This window comes from Orbicella faveolata, unplaced genomic scaffold (assembly GCF_042242905.1).
Source record: "Orbicella faveolata isolate gen_17 unplaced genomic scaffold, um_ofav_v1 contig_12, whole genome shotgun sequence".
NCBI lineage: Eukaryota > Metazoa > Cnidaria > Anthozoa > Scleractinia > Merulinidae > Orbicella > Orbicella faveolata.
This window is the reverse complement of record NW_028301539.1, coordinates 11,437,501-11,452,500: the sequence shown is the minus strand read 5'-3', so window position 1 is coordinate 11,452,500 and position 15,000 is coordinate 11,437,501. Positions and strand designations below refer to the sequence as shown.

Genomic DNA, 15,000 nt, shown 5'->3' with positions numbered 1-15,000 from the left:
ATGAGCAAACTGGAATATTTTTCATTACAAAACAAAATTAAATTATGATCATGCAATTTCAAAAACGACAATGGGAATTAGCTCAAAGTACCCATGGTACAGCTGCTGGGCACAAAATTAACTTCTAATTCCAGGAGCCATGTAGCTCCTAGATACTTTCAGTTAGTAGCCAACTTCCAAAGGTTAGTTGCCATTATTTCCAACAACTTTTGTGCAAATTTAATCTTTTTTTATATAGGGGTGAAAACCTACACTGTAATTTATTATTAAAATGAAATAATAGGCTGGCATACAGGTAATATACAAATATCAGGGGCTTTAAGCTTCATGGCTAGCTGAACTGGTGTTTAAATCATTAAAGAATGGGGAACAATAAATATATTAGCAGTTGTTTTTTAATGCCCTGATTAATTAATACTATTGTACTTCTTTTGTTCAATATGAAGAGGAAGTCACAGCACAAAACAAGATGAAAATTATTTCAATTGAATAAGGAACTAACTATGAGCTTGTTTAAATTTGGACTCCGAGTCACTAAGGAACTGAATCAGTGTAATATTACCAAACTGCAACTACTTCTCTGTGATTGCCAGTGTTTAAAACGAGCATGACTAAATTACTTTACATCACTGATTGAGAAGCTGAACAAATTATTCTTTGTTTTCAGGTTCTTTACGAAGAATACTAAATCTTGGTTAACTGATCCTTAACAACTGTAACTGTCAGTAGTTCGTTTTTTGTCATTTTGATAAGAAAAGTGTTGAAATTCATTAATTTGCAGTTGGAGAACAAGGCCTGCATGGGTGTGTTCTAGGGACAGGTTAAATTTTCTTGATCACTTTCTATGCTCATGGTTTGGTGCGAAACGTGCAAGTTAAGACTGCCTCAGGAACGTACATGTGTCCAGTTACCAAGATTTGCGTGATTCATCCTGCTGAAGGCTTTGCTGAATAGAATGGGATTATTTTTGCAGGGGAGAGGGGATGTGAAGTTACCTTAATCAAACTGATTTATTTGTTATAGACGTTTTCAGATTAATGTTTAACCTTGAGAAAAAACATGTGATGCTTAAAGTCCATTTTGGCTTCATGGCCAAATGGCAATGTTCCAATGATTTTGTAAATCCAATGTAGGATTAAGATGTTCAGATACAATGTATGCTCCTTTCTAAGCATATTTTCATGTGGAAAAGCTCGCACAAATGAACGTTGTTATTTTGCATTTCGCCTGCAGCCTTATGATATTTCTCTTTTATTTTTTTAACCTCAAACATTCACGCTTTGTTGTATTTTAGTAGCTTTATATGGTTGATAATTAAATACTGAAATCCAAGCTTTCTACGATTGTTTTGGTTTGATCCGTTCATGTCAGCAAAACTGCTCATTTTAAAATTTCAACATGCTCAATTTTCCTTGCAACATGAAAACATCATTGTTACATAGCAGGGTGAGGCAAAACTACAAAGTGGACACTACAACGCACTATACACAATGTGACAACTTCAAAACCATGATGGCATCTACCAGCTTGTTCAAAAACTAGCTGGCTGATGGCCTGTTACAGCCATGAATTTTGTTTTAAACTCCTTCATACATTCAGAAAACCTTAAGCTTACTCCATAGAGTTATCAATTATTGCATTGCAAAAGCTAGTGTTAAATTCCAAATGCTGTTTTTACAGTATTGTGCAAAAGTCATGCAAACGAAATTCATTGAAATTAATCCTTTGTTCTCGCAAATTTTCCACAAAGTCATTGAATTTTCGAAAGACGTTTCATAGGGCTCTAAGCAAAAAAATCACGTTCTTTCTCAAAAATTTGAGACATCGAAATTCAAAGTAGCAAATTTCAAGGTAACCAAACGAAAATTTGAGATAGTAAAATGCGAAGCAGTCAATTTTTGACATGAACTGGCATGAATGACATTGCTGAAAAAGCATATGTAAATAAGCTAAACTCATATTGATGATAGATTCAATGATCCGACAGTTTAATCAGCTATTTTCAACAAAAAAAGTGATTGCATCACACAAGGAAAAAAGGGATTACCTCTCAAGCAATTCCTTAAACACAGACTCGTAAACTTTGTTTTAGCAACTTTGATTTTCAAGCCTGCGCATCGATCGGTAAAACTGAGCGCCAATTGCACAAGTAGGTCAAGTTTGTTGATGTGACAATGTTTACAGAGGCCCGCTTTCCTAAAACAAACAGCATGGAGATGACACAGAACTGTTGCAGGCAAACTTTTTATTTTATGAAAAATTTCATTTCATTTTCCCGCATTGATGTTCAGTGTCATTTGCAGATAAGATGGTGAGTAATGAGGGAATAGGTTTTACGAGGAATATGCCTGTTAAACCAGTTCTCAGTGGACCTCCAGAAATGGTTTTAAATTTATATGAACCAAGCCAAGACATGGATTCCGTGAGCACTGATGAATCAATTACACTGCTTTCTCAATCTGTGAAAAGAAAGTTACCTCTCCCTGCAGAGCTGAAGCGGGAAAATGCAGTTCTTTGAGACATGTGGAGCTCTGATGTTAGCCGAAGTGGCAGTAAAGGCGAAGACGTATCAGGTTGAAAACTGTGACGCACATGTTCAGTTTTCTTTCTTTATTTGCAATTTGCATTCAAAAACTCGGTCTTGATATGTTGTAATTGTTGTTTCTCTTTATAGGGTGGTGTGTTGCAGATGTAAAAGATTGAGCAGTTCAAACCTTTGCGAGTGAAGCTATAGTGCAGAAGCTCGAAGACGAAGAAATAGATGGAAGAATTCTTGTATCCGACTGTAAGAAGTGATAAAGCAATGCAAAAGCTAGGTCTTACCACACTGGGAAAGAAAGGGAAGTTTTTAAAAGTAACCAATGAACTTGCACGTACGTGTGCAATGACACTACAGATTAATTTAATTCAAGATATTCTTGCGATTCAGAATATGTATGTTTCATTAATGTGGCTTCAACTGAAGAGCTGAATGAACTGGTAAAAACTTGGTGGAAGACAGAATCGTTTGGATGCAACTATGACATCGATGAATGGCAACTGAAAGAAGACAAGCTGATTTTGGAGTCCCATGAGAGAACAACTTGTAAAGTTGATCGGAAGAAGCAATCTGAACAAGAATTCTCAGAGCCTACCCCCCGTGTATGGTATCCACATCATTACCCAGTGCTCAATCCTCACAAACCTGGGAAAGTACATCGAGTTAGCAATGCAGCAGCCAAATATCAAGACATTTCTTGAATTACCATCTTTTGCCAGGACCAGATCTTTTGAACTCATTAGTTGGTATACTAATGCAGCCAAATATCAAGACATTTCTTGAATTACCATCTTTTGAACTCATTAGTTGGTATACTAATGCGTTTTTATCAAGAGTTGATAGTCGTCTGCTGACATTGAAGCCATGTTAAACCAAGTGGCGATTAAACCAATCTGCATTGCGGTTTGTATGGAGAACACTGGAGGACAAGGTGGACGTGTAGGCACATCTTTGGTGCTAAGTGTTCCCCGACATGTTCTTATTATGCACTGCGATGAACAGCTCAAGACAATAAGGATTCCTTTCCCTTTGGAGCGGAAGTAGTGGAGAGGAACTTTTATATGGACGATTTATTTAAATCAGTCCCATCCCTATTGGAAGCACGCAGCCTTCAAGCTGGACTAGTGAATTTACTCTCACTAGGTGGATTCAGACTGACTAAATGGATATCAAATGACAAAGATTTGCTTAACGCAATCCCTGCAGAACTGCAAGCACAGTCAGTGCGAACCATTGGAGAAGAAGGTACCTTACCTACTGAGAGAGCGCTGGGAGTGATTTGGGATGTCCAGAAGATTGCCTTCTTATTCAAGATCAAGCTGCACGATGGAAAGCTTTTTGGCCCCATTCATTGTCCGGGCAAAGACATTTCTTCAGTCGCTATGGACACTTCACCAAGGCTGGGATGAGAAAGTTCCGCAAGAAATTCAGCAACAATGGTCTGTTTGGAAGAAGGAACTACAGTCTAGCGGAATTCTCAGTTTCACCGTTCTATCGCCTTGTTATGGTTTCTCCCACCTCCATTTAGCTGCACCTGTTTGGTGATGCAAGCGAGAAAGCATTCTGCACTGTTGCATACTTTTGATTTGAGTATCCAGGTAGAGAGAGACAGTGCGCCTTTGTAGCTGCAAATACCCGTGTTGCACCTGTGAAACCTCTAAGTATACCAAGACTGGAATTGGGAGCAGCGGCTATGAGTGCACAGTTAGTGTGTATGATCCAGAAAGAACATGACTATGAGGTGTCTTCTACCTATTGTTGGAGTAACAGCAGTGCTGTTATTGGCCATATTCTTGGAGTGAAAGCGACATGTTGCTTTCACTGCCAACAGGCTTTCCGAAATCTTTGATTCTTCAGAGCCGCAACAATGGTGTCACTGCCCTGGTAAACTCAATCCTCCAAATGATGGCAGTCGTGGCCTGGAAGCAGATACAATTACTCCAAACTGTTGCTGGTTCAAGGGAACAGCATATCTTCTACTGTCAGAAGATCAGGAGCCTGAAGATATTCCAAGGTCAAAGTTTGCTCCCGGACTTATAATGTACCAACTGAAACCATCATATCAGCTGTAGATGGTTGGAAACTCAACCATCAGTTTATCAACTTGTCTCGTCTCAACTTGTCTCGAGAAGCGATTCATTCAGAATTGCAGGGGAAGAAATGAGAAAATGGAAATGAAGATTGGCCCATTGGAGGTTCAAGAAATTAGGGAAGCAAAATTGATGTGGATCAAGTCAGCTCGAAGAGAGGCATTCCCAGCTGACCTCTGCATTTTAACTGATGGAAAACCTGTTGGGATAAAAAGTTGCTTGAAGATGTTGACCCCTCTCTTGGATGAAAGCGACATTCTCCGAGTTGGCAGGAGAATTGACCAAGCAGCAATATGTTATGATGTCAAGCATCCGATGATTATTCCTCAAGATCATCAGTTGTGTCGTCTTGTGATCATGCATGGCCACAAGAAGCTTAACCATGAAGGCACAGAGCATGTTCGGAATGACCTCAAATTGTTGCATTGGATACTGCATTCTAGGTGTACTGTGAGAAAGGTCCTTACCGACTGCTCATTATGCAAGAGAAGAAGAATCAATCCACAACCTCCTTTGATGGCAAGCCTCCCAAAAGATCGGTTGCGAGTAGCTGCACCCTTTTCAAAAGTTGGTGTGGATTATTTGGGGCCAATTATGGTCAAGCACTTGTGTAAGCAAGAAAAACGCTATGGATGTCTCTTTACATGCTTAGTTACCAGAGCTGTCCACCTTGAGGTGGTTAAGTCGCTGGAGACTGATTCATTTATCAACGTAGAGAAGATTCATAGCAAGATGTGGACCAACATCAGACATTTATTCTGACAATGGTACTAATTTTGTCGGAGCCAATCGGGAGTTCATGTCTTTTTGCATGTGTTTGTCTGTCACATTTTTAATTCAAGGACTGTTGAACAGAGTGAAACTTGGGTGAAACCAAGCACTGAAAATCTCACAACGAACTTGTGTATTTAAAAATTGTGTAAAGTTACAAATTAGACGAAACGTTTACAAACAGCTTACCGTCAAAAGCGTTAACAGTGTATGAAGTGGATTTTTTGTTGTTTTCTGGTATCGCTTTATCAACCAGCACGTTTATCTCTTCTTCTGTTACAAAAGCAAACCGTTCTCCCATTCTGACATTAATCTTAATGCGAGACTTGAAGTCAGTTTTGAAAATCGGGGAATATCTCTCGGGTATTAGCTGGGGAATATTCGGTCATGTGACGTCTTTAGACCAATTGCGTGCCAGTGAAAATATTTGATGGATTATAAATATGTATATTCTCCCTTGCTTTCTTTATGCATGTACTTAGCTTTCCATCATCATCAGAAGTGCTGTTGCTTTATTTGCTCAACTTTGTTCCTGAATGGTTTCCTGCTAAATTATTTACACACATTAGCTGTTGTGGTAATTAGGACATTTACTATGTTTTAGGGGCAACTTTACAAGACACTCTTGATTCAAAAACTTTACCAAAAATCTATATTACTGTTTTCTGTTTTCGTTTTTTTTTTTTTGGGGGGGGGGGGGGATTGTTTAGGCCAACCAGACAGGTAGTAGCCAGGATATGGAATTGCTGGGTGCAAACACTCCTTATCTTTCTTGAGTAGTGCCGGTGTTGCAATTACTGTATTTCTATCTTACAACCACCGTGGTACTGCCAAATGGATCGGGAAAGCCAAACTAATACAGCCCACCTCTATGACATCTGGCGTGTTGTTAGGTCCATTGTCAAAAAAATTGCTAAAAGTGAGCAAGGAGAAAGAGCTCATTAAAGAATGAATAAAGGAGTTTAGAATCATCTGTACTGCTGTGCGACCTGTCTACCCAGGGATTCCAGAAAATGGCCATAACCAAGTGGCGGTCTTTTATGAGACATGGGCAGAAAACATAAAGACCATCCTGACAGCTTGTTTAAGGAGTGTGCTCATGATGATGATATTGCACCACGCAAGTGGATGAAGATTGGTGAGTACATTTTTTAATTTATCACTATGGTGATAGAACAAATCTTTTACAACATTTCAACATTCCTTTGAACAGGCTCATCTGTGCATGGGAGAAATTTTGAAGCACAATTAACAGGAAAACAAGTAACATTAACCTGTATCTTTGTTTTTTTAGGTTCAAAGATATATGAGAGAGTTGCAGGTATACTCACCAATACCCAGCTCATGAATGACAAAAAAGCTGAAGAATGATGTACAGCCTAGCTGTCTAGAAGGTTATCATGCAACTCTCAACTTTTGGCATCCAAAGATGATATGCTTTTCTTGGGTGGGAACATATTGCAGGTATAAAATATTCTGTATAAATAAGGGCCATTTAATTATCTATCTGTGGTGGGCACGGTGGCCACATAGTTAGCGTGCTTGACTCTGGTCTGGGATTCAACTCTGGCTGGGGACATTGTGTTGTGTTCTTGGGCAAGACACCTAACTCTTACAATGCCTCTCTCCACCCAGGAGTATAAATGGGTACTGGCAAATTGTTGGGAAACCTAACAAATTGCACGGGAAGTGAATTGTGATGGACTAGCATCCCACCCAGAGGGAGTAGAAATACTCCTAGCCACTTCATGCTGTAGAAACCAGGATAAGCTGCCAGCAGCTACAGCTGTATGAGCCAGTCATGGCTCCAAGGCTTCCCTTTTTAACTTGTGAATTGTGCATGCACAACACAAGTTATTGTGAGTTATTGGGACATGTGTCGCTGACTCGCTGGGCTGTAAACATTATGCAAATGAGGTACGCTTGTGGCTTACTTTTAAATTGCTATCCATCTTTAATTAAAATAAGCTGTTTTAAAGGTCTAAATTAAAAGATATAAGTTAAAGAAGACTCGGCCACTGAAAATGAGAACATCCAGAATCGTAAAATTGATGAGCAGCACAAGTTCTCACTGGATGCAGACTTCGTATGGACTTTACAGAAATGGAAGTCGAGTGAAATGATATAAACACAGAGCATTTATTTATTGTATTGCTAAAAACATTGAAAAAGGAAAGGAAAAAAAATCTACATGTACCCGGAGTCGATCACAGTTACTTTCCAATGCGGACTTGTCTACTACCCGCTGTGCTAAGTGATCGTAGCCTGAATAAGATGGAGAAAATAAAGATTTCAGAATAAAAACTAGCGGTAAAAAACGACATTTCGATCCCTCTGAGATCACTTTCAAGTTGAAGAACAAAGGAATGAAATATACATATATAAGTACAAATTAGGGCATGAGAATGTCAAACAATAAAATATGTAAATACAAGTGCTAAAATGTAAGTGTTAAAATAATAAAATACTATTTAAAAAACCTATATAAATAACTTTGCACGGATCGAATCTGACTGTTTGTTCAAGGTTGGCATAAGCTCCTTTATAAAGAGCATTTCGTAGATCAGGCAGTCAAAATAAGTACGCCATTTGAAACACAATGGCAGCTAGATGTCCAGTCCTGGCTCTCCAACCAAGCAAAAATATAAAGACATAGAGGGATATATCCGTGCCGTTTCAGAGATAAGAAACCCGAGTTCTGGTAACAGATATTTCAACTTCAAAATTCAAGAAAAGGAAGATGTTAGTGGGGTCGTTTGCTTTTCACCAGACAAACAGAAGAGGTTGAAAGATCAAGAGAAGTCCAAAACGCCTGTGCGATTATTCACTGTAAGTCCACAAAAGAGCAGATTTCAACCTGATGTTGAAGAATATAAGTTGTATAACTTTTCACAACTGCAAGAGGCCAAAATCTTGTCATTCCGCTGGAAACAGCAAACTACGAAAGATCCTTCCATTCAGCGCATAGTGGAGCACTCAAATGTTGGCGACATTGTCTCGGTGAAAGCCAAACTCATTTCAAAAGGCCAGACAACGACTGTTACCTCACGTTCCAATGAGAAAGAAGTGAAGAAGTGCGAGCTCGTTGTAACTGATGGAACTGCTGTCATTCCTGCTACCATTTGGGAGGAAGTGATAGAGACAGTCAAAGAAGGGCAGACGTATGTATTTGCAGATGTGAGAGTGGGCTATTTTAATAAGACATACCAGTAGTGGTATGGGCTAGTCCAGTACAGATTTGACAGGTATTGTGATGCAAATGAAAAGGTAGTTATGGAAAGGAGTTCTATTGTTTTCTCGAGTTTGACGTATCCATGGTTACCAGAAGCCCCGCCCCCTTTGATGTCATTAATCTTGTTTCCGTGTTGACCAAGTAAAAAGCCTGGTTTCTAAAATAGAGCATACACATTGTAATCATGAGTTTAATACTAAACTTTGCTTTAAAACGAACACAGTCTGATACTTCATTTGTCAACTTTTATTGAATAACAACATGAACTCCGAAGGGAGAATCGATTACAATTTTAACTTTTTCTTCACCTGCATGATTCTTTTCACAATCTTTTCAGTCACTATTTTGTTGCCGGGTAACCTCATTATGGCCTTGATCATCTTTGTATCTGCTTTCCACTTGTCTTGCAAATTCTTAGCATGACTGTAATCAATGTTGTGTTGTTTGGCAATCTTGTCCAGTCGGTTGATGCCTGGGTCTCCTCGTTCCAGTCTCTTTGCCAACTTGGTCCCAGGCCCCATGTACTGGTACCCAGGCCAGTGAAATTCAATCCCCGTCTTGCCTAGCAATTTTTGAATGTCAAAACCACGTCCATGTTGGCGATACTTGCACGTATGGGTCTTAGTCCGAGTCATAATCATGTTTTAGATTTCTTCTCAGTTTCTTTCCTTTGGCCCAGTCTTCCCAACCACTCGTAGGTTTTAAACTTTCGGCCTCGTTTTGACGTTTGCCCTTGCCTTTGCGCTTGTCTTTACCCAGGAGAATGTCAGCCTTTCTTAGGAGCGTTTCAGATCCGAGTCAGGTGGTGGAATGGGTGTTTTAGCAGCGGGTTGCTTTTTTTAACACCTGACGTAGACGGTGTAGCTTCTTCCTTGATCTTTGGTGTTTTTGTACCTCGAGAAGCGTTCTTAATCAATTGTTTGAACATGGTTTCCAACGGACCCTTCACCAAATCTCCTTCCTCCCCATCTTGCTCTTCACCGACATCAGCACTATTGCTCGACAAAGGACCAATTTGTCTGATACGTTTGGTTAAACGACCTCTCTGACGAGCTAGAGGTTTAATTTTCTTGATGGCGATCGAATCTGGAATCAATTTATCAAGGAGTATCACGTGACTTTTGGCGGCCAATCAACCCGCTTTGTTCAACAAGGCATTGTCAGTGATTTCTCCTTTGTAATACTGAACCAATTGGTCAAACTCTTTTGTGGGTACCATCATGACCTCTTCTGTCATCCTCGAAATGTTGTTGGAGTAACGTTTCGTAGCAGTCTTCCCAGTAACGAACCTCTTGATGAACCTTTTCTAGTTTCAGCTCCAGGCTACATTTTGTTTCTTCTACTGTAGAACACTCCTTACACAACAGGATGGTCTCACCTGCTTCGGTCTCGTCGCGGTGTCGTTTGCAAGCTGAACACAGATCCTTGTACTTAAATGCCATATGCTCTTGAAGGAGGGCGTTGTAAGCTCAATGCCAATGTTCCACATCACGTTTCAGGGCGTCTTCTCTTTCGTTGGCTTGTTGTAATAACCTGACCAATTCGCTCAAGGTGTCTTTGAGTTTGGGGACGAAGTCGTAACCTTGCAGTGGATAACCGTGGGCATCTCTGGTGTTTAACATCGACATGCTTGGAACACGTCGTTCAAACCTTGCCAGAATGCGCTACCTTTTTGTTTTTGGAGATGTTCTCTTCGCCTCTTGACCGAGTTTCTGCATTTCCCCACCTCGCGTAGCGTTGTCTTATAGCGATGCAGTTTCGCCATGGTGATTGGGTGAACAGGAATTCTCTTTTGTAATAGATTGGGAACCATTTCGCTTACAGCATTGATTTGATCTGCATTAGCACGTTCTAACATCTCCTGTCTCCTGTTCCGATTGGCCTCTTGGAGAATAGCTTCCAAGAAAGAGCGTTGTCTGCGTAATCGAATCATACTTCCCAAGGTGCAGGACGTCTGTTGTAACTGCCTGTGACACCCTTTACACCCATTCTCTTATACCGTTTGTCCTTTCCGAGCTTGTACCCGATCTTGGCTGCATTCTTGAGAACAGTAAACAGTGCACCTCCACGTTGTCTCTTGTTATAGTGATTCACATTGTCTCTGATTCCTTTTGCTGCCTGACCTGCTAATTTCAAAGCCAGCATAGCAAAGGTAGGTGAGGGTCCCGATAAGAACATACTAGCTCCTTCAGCGATCTTGTCAACCAATCTATGTTTACGTCGTGCCTGTGCTCCACCTCGCTGTTTACTTCTTTTCTTGGTCTTTGGTTTATTTTTCATCATCGACATTTACACGAAGCAACTTCCAAACCCTTTTTCACACCGTAACCAGCTGCACCAGAGATTCCTCCTAGAGCCGCCACCTTGCCTGCTGCTACTAAAGCTGGAATGAGAGCTGCCTATGGTAACAATCCCCCATTTTGTGTCCTCCTACATCTCCTTGGTTTTTTACGAACTGTTCGTTTGCTCTTCATGACACATACTACCACTCACACATAAGTGCTCCCGCTTTTATTGACGTGGTCGTAGCGAAATCGTTGTTCGTATTCTTGCACGCGCTTGTCAGATACTGGGGGTGTGAAATCAGTGATTGTGTCATCCAAGGTTTGCATCTTGATTAAAAATCCCTCAAACTCCTCCATCGGAAGTCCTCGCATGTAGGTTCTCAATTCGATCAATGTTTTGTTGTAAGTGGTGTAGGCAAAGCGACACATGCCGATTTTGAACGAAAACTTTTTGAAATTGCTCCACCCCTTAATCACAGTTCCAGCGACAGTTAAACAGGTAATCAGAGATGGATCCTACGACAATGTCTGCTGCCACGATGATCAATGCCAAAGCGTTCAAACAACCGTGGCACCACTTAAAGTGGTAAAACATCTGGCGATGACACCACCACTGACGGTGGTAAAAGGCAAACAACCCATCCAATCGGTACAACAAATCTTTGTTTACCAACTGGGCGCTTTTCTTGGATTCGTTCATTAGAGATATGGTAGTGATTGAATCTTGGGAAGAACTCATCACAATGTCTCAATGAATTTGTGACATCTCATACATCCTTCATCCTTTAAAAGGTGGCTGAGAATCCTTTGATCGTCCGAACTGCCTGGATGTAAATCTAAGACCATGTATCCGAATGGACGTTCTGTCAAACGTTGAAACGTGTCTTGTAAATCTTGCCATTGGGTGGGAAATGCCTGTAACAGTAAATTTCTCATGCCTAATTGATCTCGTGGATTCTTGAAGGCTACGACATAGTGGGCGTTTCTGGAAATACTCTTGGCATATTTCCCCGGTGGGAACATGTCTTGGCACAAGTAGAGCACGGTGACGTTCTGATGGTCAGAATGTTTGGTGAACCGATCCAACACTCGTTTATCGTTCCCTCCTTCAGCCATTAGATCGTCCAACACGAGTAATCTGCCTTTAGGAACCATGTTTTCAATTGATCTGTGTTGGGAACGCCTTTGTGAAACTTGACCCCCTGTTCTTTCATGGGCTGAAACCTGTCTTGCCACACTCCGTAACAATAATGTATTTGGGAGGGTGGGGTATGAAACAAATCGAGGTTGTTCAGTAAAAGTTTGGTGGTAAACACAGTCTTGCCACACCCTGAAGGACCCACCACCAACAGACTGGAAGGGGTGTGAAATCGAAAAGACTTGCATCGTTCCAGAGTCCAAATGACCAAATGCCATGGGCATGCTACTTTTGATACCGCATGGAAAGGAAAAATTCCACCCAACGGGGAATGGAGCCCTAATCTCTCGAGTGACAGTCGAGAATACTAACCATTGTACTACAAGATCATCAAACGGAAAATGAATGTTTTCAATCGTATTTTAATGTCAAACCAACAATCATTACACTAAATATCTCACACCGCAACGAGAGGTGTCTTGGTGATGTTTCACTTTACACACTTTACCCCATTCTAACTCTTTCTCGATCAACTTCTTTAACATCTGGCCTATTTTGTGATCGTTGTCTACATAATCATGTTTTGAGAAACACCTCAAGAACTCGTTCATGCTTTGACCTCTTGCTCTGTCTTTTAAATAGAACAAGGCGTAATCACCACAGCTTTTACTGTAAATCGATTGCAGACTGCATTGTAATTGACATGTTTCCATTGACTTTTTAACCAGTCTTGCAGAAGCTGTGTTGACTTGTAAGTCTCTAAAGGTAGAGCGTTGCTGTCCATCACCTCACACACATTCCCACTATGGGTCTAAAGCGCCAGCCAGTGTCGGCCCGGTCTATCATGTGGATCTGTGTTTACAATGTACCCACAAGGTTCTTTCTTGATCGGTCAACGTGGTAATCGATCACAAGCCACCATTCCATAAAAGTAAGGTTTCAAAATGGCATCCGCTTTCGCCAAATGATCCAGTTGCACGTTATTCAGAGGTACTTTTTCCATTAGCGTTGGTAAATGTCGTACAACACGGCTCTGTTCTTGTCTATTTCCAAGAGGTTTTCGAACTCTCCATACAAGATGACTGTGATGTTGTTACCTGGTGCGACACCGAAGTTCAGCACGATCTGTAACTCTCCTGACTGCTTGGGGTTCAACACCGGACTGTCCAAACATCCATTGGCTGCATTGTCAAATACAAACAGTGTGCAATTCTTGCCTTGACCCCAGTCTTTGCTTCTGACCATGTTACCTTGATGTTTGTACAAACATCCTGTGGCTTGTAAGAATCAATAGTAACCTCTCAGATCTTGGGTACCGTCATTGTGCACTAGCTCCAGGGTCTCATAAGGGTACTCTTCTCTGACCAGTTGCCTCATGTTACTCACACCAACGTTGACAACCCCTTTCTAGATTTGACGAGTCTCGAGCCTCTGGAGTAGATGGGATTCATTATTCGCCAAAGATGTCGTTGAATTTTCACTTGATGTTTCTGTCTAGGACTTCGTAAGCTTTACATTTCACTGCTTGTTTAACACTCCGTTTCGCACCCTCTTTCGCCTTTCGAATGCGATCTCAAACGCTGCGACTGCTTTTTAACCCTTTCAGACCTCCTCTAACACTTGCTTTGAGCAGTTCATGAACGAAGCCACCTCCACCTTGTGGGTCAGGTTTCAATCGTGTTAAACTTCCACCTTTCGTGCTCGTTTGAAGTGAAGGGTGAGAATCGTGTTTCCTTCACCAAATTCGGTCAATTCACCTGTGGTCTCCAATACTTGCGTCTCAATAATGTCCAACTGGACCTTGTGCAACGGAATATATTGAATGTGGAGCGGTTCAAAGTAATGACTTCCATCCCCTGTGCGTCAATAATTGACCTCTCGCAAGAGATCCGTGACTTGATTTCCCACCACAGAACTTCCTCCCACATCAGAATAGATAAACAAGGAACGTGACGTCAAGCCCACCCCATTTTGAAAGGCTTTGTTGAGGTTCATGAAGTGCCAATTGCAAGTAACACTCAGATGAAAAAGGTCTTCTGCTATCAGCCAAAACACAGGCTCACACCTGTTGCTTTTCAGATCGTGTGTCATCGTTTCTAAATTGGGTACCATGTCGGTAAAAAACTCTTGACGTAAATTGGGTCCCAAGTCATAATTTTCAGGGCTGCTCTCCTTCAACCATCCCATCTTTAAGGCCAACATTTTATTGATCTTCAATGCTGGTGAGTAATTGGAGCGCACGTGTGTGGGTTTGTTATCCGTTAGCAGATCATCTCCATCCCAACGAAATTTCACGTACATTCTCTTTCCATCGGATGCCTTATAGCTGCTACCGAGATGGGGTCCTTGGTAATTTAAGATGCGCCTCTGTTCGAGAAAAGTCACCATACTTTTCATGAAACCAACACCATCAATGTACTGTACCATGGCTCCAAGATCTTTTGGATCATAGTAGGCTCTACCAAACTTTAACACACCAGAAGGGTATTTCAGGATCCAATCCATGGTAAACAGGATGTCATTACCATGGACCAAGTTGGGGAGATGAACTTTCACATCTGGTAGCGAGATGCTAATTTATCCCACTTTCTAACTCGATCCTTGCAACCTGATGGGGTGGGGTAATCGAATCTTGAAATGATTGCTTTGGTTCTGCAGAAACTCTGTAAGTGGGAACCACACCAGGTATGACACGTTGCCCGACAAATACTTCTTCGGTCCATCCTGGTAAATACCCTTTCTTAAACTGTCGGAATTTCTTACTCAGTCTCACGCTATCCTTTACTTTCAATGACCCTTTCTGCGGTTTTCTGGACAGACGTTTACCGTACATGCGATCCCACACTTCTTTTTCATTCTTGAAATTCACTTGGTTAGGTGCCATACCGATGGTGTGATGGTACGATGCATTGTATCCTTTGACCAAATCTGGCAACACCGGTAAA

General features: G+C 41.1%; 4 protein-coding genes and 1 long non-coding RNA gene across 5 annotated transcripts in view; 2 read left to right on the top strand and 3 right to left on the bottom strand.

Annotated features, from left to right (window-relative positions):
• Positions 1-15,000, bottom strand: part of LOC149116627 (uncharacterized) — a 55,925-nt gene that overhangs the window by 7,809 nt on the left and 33,116 nt on the right. Inside the window, exon 3 of the long non-coding RNA XR_016205423.1 lies at positions 7,598-7,665. This is a non-coding gene — a long non-coding RNA (uncharacterized LOC149116627). The remainder of the gene's footprint in view (positions 1-7,597; positions 7,666-15,000) is intronic.
• Positions 4,612-5,391, top strand: LOC149116632 (uncharacterized). Its single transcript, XM_089279988.1, has one exon. The coding sequence runs from the start codon at positions 4,612-4,614 to the stop codon at positions 5,389-5,391; it is 780 nt and encodes a 259-aa protein (XP_089136114.1).
• On the top strand, positions 7,906-8,617 carry LOC149116631 (uncharacterized). The gene has a single exon (XM_089282385.1). It carries the CDS (start codon positions 8,011-8,013, stop codon positions 8,611-8,613), a length of 603 nt encoding a protein of 200 aa, XP_089138511.1. The 5' UTR covers positions 7,906-8,010; the 3' UTR covers positions 8,614-8,617.
• LOC149116630 (uncharacterized) lies at positions 10,302-11,126 on the bottom strand. The gene has a single exon (XM_089282386.1). The coding sequence runs from the start codon at positions 10,919-10,921 to the stop codon at positions 10,562-10,564; it is 360 nt and encodes a 119-aa protein (XP_089138512.1). The 5' UTR covers positions 10,922-11,126; the 3' UTR covers positions 10,302-10,561.
• Positions 14,927-15,000, bottom strand: part of LOC149116629 (uncharacterized) — a 1,894-nt gene continuing 1,820 nt past the window's right edge. Inside the window, exon 1 of the mRNA XM_089282384.1 lies at positions 14,927-15,000. This exon is cut by the window's right edge and continues 1,820 nt beyond it. The gene's annotated coding sequence lies outside the window, so the exon portion shown is untranslated.